The 12,495-nt window shown below is 46.9% G+C and overlaps 1 protein-coding gene across 7 annotated transcripts in view; it reads left to right on the forward strand.

Annotated features, from left to right (window-relative positions):
* The first annotated feature begins 5,926 nt into the window (after positions 1-5,926).
* EVA1C (eva-1 homolog C) overlaps positions 5,927-12,495 on the forward strand; it is a 38,319-nt gene continuing 31,750 nt past the window's right edge. The window contains exons 1-2 of one of the 7 annotated variants that reach the window (XM_080597703.1): positions 5,935-6,757; positions 7,421-7,536. In XM_080597703.1, coding sequence (XP_080453829.1) covers positions 7,488-7,536 — 49 coding nt within the window. In that variant the 5' untranslated portion in view covers positions 5,935-6,757; positions 7,421-7,487. Of the gene's footprint in view, positions 6,758-7,420; positions 7,537-9,395; positions 9,534-12,495 lie in introns of all 7 variants that reach the window. The other 6 variants (XM_080597700.1, XM_080597699.1, XM_080597704.1 and 3 more) reach the window with 6 other exon arrangements.

Consider the following 12,495-nt stretch of genomic DNA (forward strand, 5'->3'; position numbering starts at 1 on the left):
TGACAGGAGGTTGGGTGTCAGGACCCTTTCCTCAATGCAGCCTCCCAAGAAGGGAACATTCCCAGCACAGCCCAACACCATCACTTCTTCCCCATCTCACGCCCAAATGCACTGTGCCCCACACTCCCACCACCCTCACGCCAATCAGCTCAGGGCCAGCTCATGATCTTGGAGACAGAGAGGTTGCAGAGCTGGAATTACAGACGTTTAGAAACAAGGGGTCTGAGTGGTGCACCACAATCTGGTTCGGACTCAGGAGCCACGTGGGTAGGCTGGGCTGAGGTAATAACTCTCGTGAAACCGCTTCACAATGCCAATGCCTCTCTGGCATAAGTAGTTACAGCAATTTAGTAAAACCACAACTTCTTCTGCTCTTGAAGCTGAAAAACAAAACAACCCCTCCTTCTCCAGTCTCTTAGTTATTTCAACCACAGCAGCACTTTTCTGAATAGCTTAATGAGTGCATTTTAAAACCTGACTAATGACAGTTTATCTCCCCTGCCATTACACTAGAGCCCTATCAATATCAAAGGACCCAACTCGCCTGCAGCGTCAGCAGCACGAACATGCATTAGCACCAGGCTTTTGAGCCAGGGCACGGGATGAGTTGGGAATCAGGCTGCTTGCCCAGATGCTGAGGATAGATGGAAAGACTGGGCAAGAAAGGACAGAAGAAGGGGAAGGACAGTGGGCAGGCTGGGATTAGCTAGTGGAGGTATAGGCTGAAAGTGGCTGCGGGTATCTACTGGTGATGAAGTGAATAAAGCCTTTAGTTCAAGGTACAGAACAGGACCTTGGCTCTACAGGACAGCTACATCCAGAGGCACAAAAAGGATAGCTTCCATGAATACTGAAACCTGTACCACCTTCTACTCATGGAATAATATTCAACTACCAGTAGCCTGAGTTAGTTTAACCACAGACACTGAGCATCTCTTCAGAATTTACCATTGAACCCTTACGGTTCTGTGAGGAAAAGCAAGCACTCATGCAATGCTATTTTCAAATTTCTGTTATGTGCTTCTGATTTTCGGGTGTTCAGTTTGAATTGCTGTGAGGCCTGGATCTCAAAACTATTAACCCTCACTGATTAGATATTGATACGGGCTTGTATTTTCTGAAACGTTCCCAATTTAGCATGCCTTGGCATACCTAACTTGAGAGACCTTGAGAACAGATTTTCCAAGGCTTTTGGAAAACCCACCAATTTTTCAGTGCTTTGACATTGATTTTGTGGCTGTAAAAAGCTGCCGTCTTGAATTTCAAGCACACAAAATCATTAGTCATTTTGGAAAATCTTAGCCTAAATATGTATTAAAGGAAAAACAGTGACAACAACCAGCTGAAAGGCAGGCTCATAAACCCATAATAAGGCACTTTCGCAAGTAAACAGGCTGATTTCCAAGAATATGGTCCACCCAGCAGCTCTGTCCTAATGTCCTTCCTAAACCGAGAGGCAAGGCATGCAGCGTCCTCCAGTCCACCTTTTAGAGTCCTTTTCGGGATGTGACCAAGGATGACTTATGTGCTTTAAGACGGCATGGAAAGCAAAGCCAGGACCTTTTCCTTGGTGCACTTACTCCTCCTCCAGCTTAGGTATTTTTTTGTTGTTTCCAGCAGTAAGCTTTGTGGGGTGGGACAAGCCTCTTATTTCTTGTCTGTACAAGTGCCCAGCATGCTGGGTGAACTGCTAGAAAAAATAATCTGTGTACAGGAGAGGTGCCAACAAGACTGGCAGCATGAAGGAGGATGAGGAGCAGTGACCTTTCTGCTGTGTGCGGTAAGGAAGTTGAGATGGAGTTCAGATGGAATGAAACACGAGAAGATTGGTTTTACAAACTTTGTGTGTTTCATCTTGCTGCTCTTCTGTGAAGTGGCCAGGGTCTCTATGGTGCTATGAAAAGTCAGGCCAAGAGCTGACTACGTAGGATGCAGCTTATGACCACAAAACTCATAACTTGTTAGTTCATAACTCCAAGGTGACTCAAAAAAAGAAAGAAAGAAAAAAAAAAAAAGTCAGAAAATAGCAAATACTTCCCATACTTTGAAATCTGCTGGGTGAAATACTGTACTCTGTGTTCATTCAGATTTCTACTTGCATCCATGAAAAAGTTTTTTAACTGCAACACGCAGAATTGATCCTCTCAAGATCAAATTACTGCACACTTGAAGATCTTGTTAGAACTCAAAATCTGTGGCACCCTGTGAGAACTTACGGCATCCGAGACACGTTTACGGTTGAACTATACGAAAAGCTTCTCCATCACTATTTTCATTCTTGTGTCCATAGAAATAGAGGTTGAATCAGGAAAAATGTGCTATGTTATTTTAAATAATCACCATATAGTGATTACAGTAAAGCATGTGCTTTGTTTTAACGGGTTGGACATTCATTTCCATAGAAACAGAGAGAGGAGAGCAGCCCGCTTGTTTGAACTGTCTTGTAGATTTCATCTCTGTCAGAATGCAAGAATATAAAGCATTTAAAAATGTGGGAAAATCCTGGGGTTTTGTACTTAGATTTTTTTTCCCCCCAAAAAAAAGCCAAAGAGAACGTAAGTGAACTTTTTTGGAAACTTTATTCAGGGAGGCAAAAAAAAAAAATCAGCTCCCAATAGGTTTACTGGAGAGGAAAGAGGAAGAAAAAGGGGTAGAAAGTATGGTGGGGAAAGGTTATATATGTGAATTTTTTTCCTGAGTTAAAAGCAATTCCAACCCAACAAGTGCTATAATTTTGGTATTGTTCTATAAATCTGTGATTTTTTTATTTTAATTATCTTTTGCTAAAAGGAAATTTTAGGCCATATAACTCAACTTTCTTCTATTATTTCACATTGAAGTTTATTTGCTAAGCCATGATACAAGTTTCAAATTGACAGTTTGGCTGAAGTTCAGAGAAAAATGAATAATATGGAGAAAAATGAAGAGCTTAGATTTTTGTTTTGCTCTTGCAAAACTTCCCTGCAACAACAAGGTTCCTGCATTTTTGACACTGTAGAATGATTTCTTTTCTCCCTGAGTTCAAAAGAGAGAAACTGTTTGAAGCAAGCATGCTATCTAGCCTGGATATAACTTATAATCTTTCATTTTGTCTTTTGGGAAAAAATGGATCTCACTCCAGTTTTTCACAAGGAAAGGCCAAGACTGGGAGATTCTGTAGTTCTACGTGCTGAACGTGTCTGGATTAGTTATATTGTCTTCCGACTGCCGAGCACTGCCAGCTTGCAAGAAGTGCTTTCATGGCTATGGCATAGAAACACATTCGCACATCAGGATAAATAACACCTCCTGCCTCCCTACCTTAGTGTTTCACACTGTTGTCTCTAACCTGACCAGTTAAGCACTACCCATAGAATGGAAAAGTGAGGATTGCAAGAAACGCTACAGATGAAAGAGAAGGGAGGAAGGAAGTGAGGAAGTGAGGAAGGGAGGAAGGGAGGAAGGGAGGAAGGGAGGAAGGGAGGAAGGGAGGAAGGGAGGAAGGGAGGGAGGGAGGAAGGAAGGAAGGAAGGAAGGAAGGAAGGAAGGAAGGAAGGAAGGAAGGAAGGAAGGAAGGAAGGAAGGAAGGAAGAGAAAGAGAAATAGAAAAAGAAAGAGAGAGAGAGAGAGAGAGAGAAAGAAAGACAATGCCATTTTACTGGCAGCACACCTTCAATTCCGGTTTGCTGCAATGTCTGTAAGGTGCTTTCCCCCATAAGAAGGCTTCCCTAAAAGGCAGGCATCTACACGAAGGAGCACCTGGCTGCATCTTTCGTTGTTATTCAGCCCTCACTGCTTCACCTCCCTGGAGGTTACCTACAACATTCTGAGCCTCTCCCAGCTCAGTCATTCCACATGAACACTAACTTTGTGTTTGGGTTATACCTGCACAGTGCCAAAGCATACCAGGCTCATTCCTGCACCACTAGATGGTCTCTTTCTTACAGCACCACAGGGCTAGAAAAGGCAATATTATCTCATTGGAAAGAGAAGATTCACAAGTTCTCATTAGGCAAACAACCCTGCAGGATCTTTACTCAGGCAGATAATGATAGGATAAAGGGGACTGATTTTAAACTAAAAAGGAGATTTAGATTAGATATTAGGAGGAAATTCTTCACTTAGAGGGTGGTGAGGCCCTGGCACAGGCTGCCCAGAGAAGCTGTGGATGCCCCATCCCTGGAGGTGCTCAAGGCCAAGCTGGATGGGGCCTTGGGCAGCCTGGTCTGGTGGGAGGTGTCCTGCCCATGGCAGGGGGCATGGAACTGGATGGGCTTTAAGGTCCCTTTCAACCCAACCCATTCTGTGATTCTGTGATTCTATGATCTTATGATTCAAAGCCTTTTAAGCATGAGTACAGGATGACATTTCTCAGTGATTTTTGATGTTTTATACATTTTTCTGCATTGGTTGTGCTTGTCACATATCCTCTGTCTACTCAGAGACACGCACAGCAGATTGTTGTTATTGACAGCTATGTCCCATAAATTAGTGAGCAATTCAGAGAAAGAGAGGTAAAACACTTCTGATAGAGCTGTAGCAGGTGGCCCAAATATGAGGTATCTGTATCTCTGTGTTGACTGTATAAGGAGTGAGGGTCTGGCATCCTACAGCCATAGGTCATCTAACTTCACTGGGTTGAAGTTATAGGAGATATGTAGCTATGGTAGACATGCCAGATGTCAGGTTAGGGTAGATAAGTCCACCACAGTCACCTAGGCAGCTTTTTAGAAGAACTGAGTACGGTCCCCAAGTACTTTCTTTTATAGAGGGGTAAAAATAGATGATATTTTTAACATTTCCCTGGCATTCACTTCTGCCTTCAGTGGAACTGACCTGTGATAGAAGGTGCAAGAAGCATCAGATTAAATGCCCTGGTATAGCACAATCAAGGAAAAATAAACTGAGAGAAGCAGACAGGAGACTCCTGCAGTTTTCTTTCTGATATCATGATTAGAAGGCACAGGGTAGCTTGTTCAGTTCAGAGGCAAACACAGTCCTCACCTGAAGCAGCTGGAAGGAAGAGCATCACACTCCTGATGGAGCTAATGTCCTCTCTTCCATCTGCATTTGCAGTTGCAGATGTTTCAGAGCCATTCCATTTTGTCCTGATTTTCAGCATCTTCTATGCCATTTATTTGAGTTTAGTAAAACGTGAAGGAATGTCCCTGACCCCGGGCAGGTTTGTTTGAAAACCTGGTTTGCTCGTATCTGACTAAGACTACGGAAGGGTGAATATACTGTGCATGTAATCCAGTTGTTTTTCTGTGTGTGAAGAGGGGGAGGTTGAAGAAAATGAATTCAGATGCAAACATGAAGTTCCACTTGGTCAAAGTTCAGTGCAACTTCTAGGAAGAGGTGCCAAAGTTAAGAAATTGAAATCTGGATGTGATCCAACTTCAGTTGGAGCAGGAGGAGAGGAATGGTTTTAACAGCATCCCTTTGGTCCCATCCTCTCTTACCTCCTCGCTCGTGTCATTTCTGGAGAAAGCAGGTGAGTGTGAATGTGCATGCCAGGCTGACAGCAGCTAGGTGTTCCTGCCTACCCACTTTACACCCGAGCACAACCCCAGGGTAGAAAATGTTTTCATGCCCGTTTCCAGTGTTGCTTCTAGGGTCTCTTGCCCTTTAGCCTCCCATACCTTAACAGGAGCTGCAAATTACGTTTGAAGGTGGCTTAGCAGGTCGTAAAGAGAATTTGTTTGAACTTCCCGCTGGTTTACTTTCCAGTCTTACAAAACAGATTCCAGGGAACAACCTGAACCTTCTCAAAGTAACTTCAAGATGTTTTCTCCCTTTGCAATGAAAGCCTTAAGCAATACTACGCACTTCAAACTCACCTGCGCTGAACTATGTGGGTCTTAAGGGCTTGGGTGAGGTGTTCTCAGACAGAGCCGTGAGGAGAGGACACAGAGAAGGGGAAAGTTTATTTTACAACATGCAAGAGTCGGGGCCGTTTCTTAACACTGCTGTTTGCCCACTGAAATCCCTCGTCCAGGCAGTTTATCCTGCCAGCTGGGTTTCCCCCAGAGACCTGCGAGCCGACATAAGGCCAGCAGCCCAGCAGGGGCTGGCATGCGGGCCGAGGTGCTCTGAGGGAGGGACGGTCGTGCTGCGGGGATCAGGGAGCGGTGGGGAGCACCTCGCGGCCACCTGGGGAAGAAAGCTGGGAGCGTGGACAGCGGGGGGCTGTTGGCACGAGAGTCAGTCCTGCACCCGCTGCCAAGCAGAAACGAGGGGATAAAACCGAGTTAAAAGCGAAGCGCACGGGGCGTGAAGGCGGAACGCCGCCCGTCAGCCAAGAGGGTGGCGCCGGGCCCGAGAACTGCCCGGAGAGGGGTGGGGAGAGCCGGGGGAGGGCGGGCGAGGTGCCGCCGGCCCTGAGTCAGCCCGGCCCGCGCGATGCGCGCTGAGGGCAGTGCCGGGCGCGGCGCCGCCGAGGAGCCTTTCCCCTTCCCTCCCTTCCCTTCCCCGCCGCCCTCGGGGGCTCTCCCGCGGCGGGGGGGCGGCTGCGTGGCCGGGCAGGGCTGCTCCGCCCTCCTCCTCCTCCTCCTCCTCCTCCTCCTCCTGCTCCCGGGGGCAGCCCCAGGTGGTGGCCGCGCCGGCTCCACCATGTGAGGCGGCGGGGCTGCCGCCGCGCCGCCCGCTGCCATGAGGGGAGGGGACGCGGGGCTGCGCCCACGCCGCCCACAGGTACGGCCCGGCCGGCTGCTGCGCCTGCTCTGCTGCGCCGCCCTCCTGTGCGGCGCCGGGGTGGCGGCGCTCGGAGACTTCGCAGGTAACGGGGCGGGACCCGCCGGCACCACGGCGGGAGGGAGGGAGGGAGGGAGGGAGGGAGGGAGGGAGAGGTGGGAAGGTGGGGCGGGAGCGCCCAACGGTCGCCCACACCCGGCTAACGGTCGCCCACACCCGGCTAACGGTCCCCTACCCCCCGCTAACGGTCGCCAACCCCCCGCTAACGGTCCCCTGAGGGGGGATAAAAGGGGTTAAGGGATCCCCGAGGGGTCGGGCGGGAGGGTTTTCGCTGCTCGCCGCCGTCGGTGTCCTGGCTGCGCGGTGAGGAGGGCGTGAGGGAGTCGGCGAGGACCCGGCTGGCAGTGCGTGGAAGTCCCTGGAAGGCTTCCCACTTTCTTCTGCTGGAGGCTTGGAGCCGGGCCCCGAGTGCCCGGTGGTTGGTGCTGGTTGTTGTGCATCTCTGCGCTGTGGCACAGAGGTGGTGGTCCTCGCTCCAAAAGCATCTATGTCAGATAACAGCAGGGTGCCGTGTCAGTGCAAAGCGAATAACTGTGGAAACTGGAAGGCAGAAAGTCTCCCTGGTCCGGCAGGAGGGAGAAACAACCTCTGTTCTGTGCTCCTGTCACTTTCCTTGTGTTCCATGACATCTCGCTGCTGGGGCACAGTTATTTACAGGAGCGGTTCCTTTCCTTTCTGTACCCCACAGTAAGCACGGCGTATTCCTGGCAAGCTTAAGGAACTGCCTCCAGGGCAAAAAGCTATCCTCGCCCTTAATGAACAGAGCAGAACTTTCCGAAAGCCAGCCGAGTGCACCGGAACAAAGTTAGTATGGGATTAATAATCCAAATGTGCTATTACACATGTTAATGGAGTTCATGTTCCTGCAGTTCAAAAGGCCAGTGATGGTTCTGCAGAAACTAGAGATATTTTCTCAGCAGTACGAAAATACAGCCTGTGATTTTGTTACTGTGTCAAGCTACGTAAGTCTGAACATTCCTAAGAAAGCAATCACCAAATGTAAAAACCAGAATTACATGCTGAGATAAACTACATCCTCCTGTTAGATTCTTTTCACAAATAAAAGCCTTTTAGGTCTTTTAAATGCTTGCTTTATTTTATTTTTGCCTACCTGCTGGGTTTTAGATGTTAGTTTTGGAGTTGCATATAGTTCTCAAAACAAAAGTTCAGATTTTCCCTTCCAGATAGCCACTGAGTTAAAAAATATCCCTCTAGTTTATCTAGGAAAGTTCCTCTCACAAAAGTCCATTCACATTGAAAATTAAGTTATTCAGATAAGGTTATCCAAGATACATTTCAGAAGTACATCTGTATTCAGTATTTCATTGTGCGCTGAACTTTCCCAGTAAGTAGAATGACCAAAGATAATTCTCCAACTCACCCTAGACATCAGCATTAAAAATGTCATGCAGACAATTCGGTAAATAAAATGTAGAAAAGATTAGATTCCAAAATGCTTGCCAATCCAGACTGGGGACGCTTCCAGGCCTGAACAAACGCCGCTCACATTTGCTTTTTACTTTTAACAGAGATGTAATCCAGAATGACAGAAAACACAGAAACGGTGCTGGACACTTTCTTTAAAAAAAAGGCATCCAGAACACACGAGGAAGTTTCTAGCGACTTCAAAAGCAGGGAAACGCGCAGCAGGTGCTGCAGGCCGGGAGCTGTCAGATGTAAGATGACACCCTGCAATGCCATCCCGAGGCTGCTTAATACCTGTTAAAGGATTGCAACAGGCTCTGCAACGGCAGCTTCGAGCCAAGCCTCTGAAGTTGCTGAATTTCCTTATTTGTTCCCCCCCCCCCCCCCCCCCCGCAGCAGGAACAGCGACTTGATTTTCATAAGCTCTGCTGAACGTGCGTGAAAACAAATCTGCCCCGTTTAAAGGGACAGCACCTCCTCGGGGATTGTCCCGAGGGGTTAAAGAGGGACCTGGTCTCCCTAGCTTTGCCATAGTCCCACATGTTCACAGTGCTGGGAGGGGGCAGGTCTAACCCCCTGCTTTACCCTTTCTGAAGGTAAAGCTCCCAGGTGGCAGCCTGCACGTTTCCACGTCAGGATCGTGTCGTGGCAAAAGCAACAGAGATCAGGACTGTGAATGTGTTCGGCACCTTTTGATCTCTTACGGGGAATTTAGGAGTGTGCAGAGAACTGGAGGGAAAGTCACTTAAACTTTTCCTTCTCTTCGCAGATTTCAGGCTTTTATACTCAGTTTATCAGGTGCATACTTTCTTGGGTCATTGCCTTTTCCGCTCTGTGTGTTTGCAGCATCAGATCTCTACCTCTACAGCCCAAACTCTGTTTCTTTCTCCTTCTCTTTCTCTTCCCCTCGCTCTTTCTCCTCATTCTCTCACTCTGGCAGCTTTCTGTAATCCTTCCCAGCCTGCTGTCAGATTGCAGCAACTGTACATGTAATCCTTGTTGTTCTCCTTATGTATGCATTAAATTACACTGGTAATTCTAACCTGCCCGCAGTCCATCTGTTAATCGCAAGACCTACCTGCTGCTGGTAACAACTCAAAGATGACCCCTCTTTGGATTTGCCTGATATTTTGGAAAGCAAGAGCAGGGAATAGTGTATGTGGATAGTGAAGGGTTATTATGAGGTTGTGTTTTTTTTTTTTTTCCAGTATGTGACTTGTATTTATTTCCCCATTTAGTAAACTGGCGACATTTTTTATGGATCACTTCACAGAACAGAAGCAGTGAAACTTTTACAGTATTTGTCCCTCTCTTTTCATAAGAGACAGGCGGGGAGTGCTGGCTGGGAGTAGAATCTCTTCATTTGGCTGTTGCAGGTCAGTTGCTGTGATGGTCTTGTTATTGCACTCGCTCTCCTAGGACATGGAGCTGGGGGTTCTTGTATGTTTCTCAGTCTAGCTTTTAACTATGAAAAGGTGTTGTGTTTTGTTTTGTTTTGTTTTCTTGGCAACATTTCTCCCCTGTGTGGTAATGTTTTATGAATTGGTATGTGAATTGGTATTTCCTAGGGAGAAAAATGTTCTGAAACAGGACTCCAGCAACAGAGTTCTCAATCTAACTGCGTGAGGAGGACTCTGTCAGTAAGCAAAGTTAATTTCTCCTTGGTAACTGGAGGTATTTGAGGTAAACTAATGTTGATAGACACAGAACTTAAAGAGCCACGTAATCCATTCTTCGCTAGCAACTTGGTGGCAACAAACGATGTATGGATATTGTATTAGTTGTTCAAAGTGGAGGTTTGCCCTCAGGTGAGCAGTCCTCTAAACGATTCGTTTTTTAAAGCACGTATGCCAAAGTTTGTAACTGGTAGCTAAAGGTTTGGAGGGGGAGGAAAGGTTGGGGGGGTGGAGAGAGGGAGAAATCCCAATTCTTTTCTCAGACCTTCATGCATACTGGTTTGAGCTGCAGAATTTTCTGCCTCTCATGACTCCTCTTCAAAGGACATCTAAAATCATTTTTCACCGAAATATTTAGTCATGTCCACAGTTTCGTTCCTCATTGACAAATCTCTGTCGTCTCGTTGCTTTTCTCAGTGATCACTCGCACCTTTCACAGCTCAGATCAGGTCCCAGACCAGGAGATGGCAGACTGCTGTGAATTTCGCTGATTCTCCAGTCTCAGCGAGATAAAATCCCGAGTAGTCTGGGCTCCAGGAGTCCGACAGAAGTGAATAGGGGCAAATACCTCTGCCGGCTCCACAGAAAGCCCAACTGCCCCCTCCAAGCGCTGCTGTGGGAGGGCGGGTATGCAGAGGTGGTGGCAGTGGTTGAGGGGTGCAGGACTCATCGCTCCCTCGCCTCCATCCCTGCCCTCACTGCTGGCCGCAAGAAGGCACTGGGCTCTGCCCTGGGCTCTCTGCCCCTCCTCTGCTCCTTCTCCTACCTGCTCCCTGTCCGTGGCCAAAGCAAACCGGCCTCTTACCCTTCCAGGAACAAATTCCTTCTCTCCAGCAACACTGAGGAGCAAGTACATGTGGAAAAAAAGGTGAACAGCTGTTTTACCTCCTTGCCTTCTCCTCTGCCTCTTCTCTCCATGCTACCTTGGGCTTAGGCCTTCTGCTTGAACTGCCCTCCTTCGCTCGGTTCGCCACTCAGTCTCCCCTTCTGTACCTCAGTCCCAGCCAGGTTTTCTGGGCAGCTTTCAAGAAACGTGTCTGTAACCGAAGATCAGAAATGAAGTAACCGTGTGATTGCATGGCTGGGCTGAAGAATGACTTTTGGGAGGTGAACAGAAAAAGTGGCCCGCTGTTTAGGTAGAACCTTTTAACCTCTGTGCACCGGTGTCATTTTCCAGAAAGTTCAGACAGAACTAGGCATTACTTTAACTTCATAGACTTGATCTTCTGACCCAATAATAGAGAACAAATGGATCTAATGAAAAAGCAAACCAGTTCACCCAAGAAACATAATCTGGTCTTGTGGCCTTTCTGCATTAAAAGTTTCCATTAAGTTCCGTGGCATTTACCCATCCCAGATTCCCCCAGGCAAAAGGAAAGCAAACAAATGCTTCGAGCAAATGCTTTGTTTGTAATAACGTGGCAGGATCAATCAAGACCAACCACAATGATGCAGAGAGGTTTTTTTGTTGGTTTTGTGTTGGTCAGATAAAGTCCTGTACAAATTTTCTGGAGTCAGTTCTGTTGAATCATTGTGGCAACTGGAACTTGTCTTTCCACCAGGATATTTAATGAGGTGCTAAAAGGAGCGATGTCGATGATGCATCTTCTTGATACTGGCTTGTAAGTGCCAAACGCAAATTTTGGTTGCTTTTTTTTAAAGTGAGCATCTCATTTTAGAAACACATTTCGTAATGTGGGAGTTAAATCTCTAAGTCTGGTTTAAGGTTTCTCAGCGTGGAGTGGATTTGGATCTGTGAAACAGGTCTGTGTCAGAAATGAGAGCCAAGGTTTTGTTCTAGGCTCATCTCTGCAGTTCTAGATGCTTTCCTGAGGAAGTGTAGCTTATGAAATCCGATTTTATATGTGGCCTAGTGTTTAGTTTTTGCTGAATCCGCTGGTTTTGATCATCCTTGTTGAAGCTTTGGCCCTGTTAAATTCCTACACATTATGTGAGTGTAAGCAGCTGGGCCCTGCTGGCTTCCCCAAGAAAGGATGCTGCTCCAAAAGCTCTCTGATAGTGAGTTAAAGCTTAGCTTGATGCTCTCCGCCTCCCTCACCGCTGCTCCCAACAGACTTTGGGAAATCCAGGTATGAGACACAAACCTATAGGAAACCTGACTTCCTGAGCTCCTCTGCGCAGAGATGGACATGTTGGAGTCTGTCTTTCAGATTCTTTCAGCTCTGGGGCAGGAACTGTCTTCATTCATCACTGTGCAGATTTCTGGTGCTTGACACATCATGTGTTATTTTTATTCAGAATAAATAGCAGGGATTAGCTCCTCCTGACTTCCTATTCTATCCGCTACTGATACCCTTCTCAGCAGGACAGAGCTTCCAGGCAATCTCGGCTTTATTAGAGAAAGTGGTTACAGACCTATTCCAAACAAATGCTCTTATTTTGATGGAAGTGTCCCCAGACAGAGAAGTCACTGTCTGACCAGTCACCAGTTATCAGAAGTCTGCTGTTTTCCAACTATAATCTGCAACTAAAACTGAAATATTTTGGTATATAACCAAACACAGAGAAAATAGTGTCTTAAAGGGAGCCGAAGAGCAGAAGGAAGTGTGGTTGTGCCTTATTTGTTCAGCATTGGTGAGTCATTTCATCTGAATTTCTATGCATTTTAAGAGTTTTGTTTCAAAGGTCTATTGTGTGGCTT

This window comes from Anser brachyrhynchus (genome assembly GCF_964034855.1).
Source record: "Anser brachyrhynchus genome assembly, chromosome: 1".
Classification (NCBI taxonomy): domain Eukaryota; kingdom Metazoa; phylum Chordata; class Aves; order Anseriformes; family Anatidae; genus Anser; species Anser brachyrhynchus.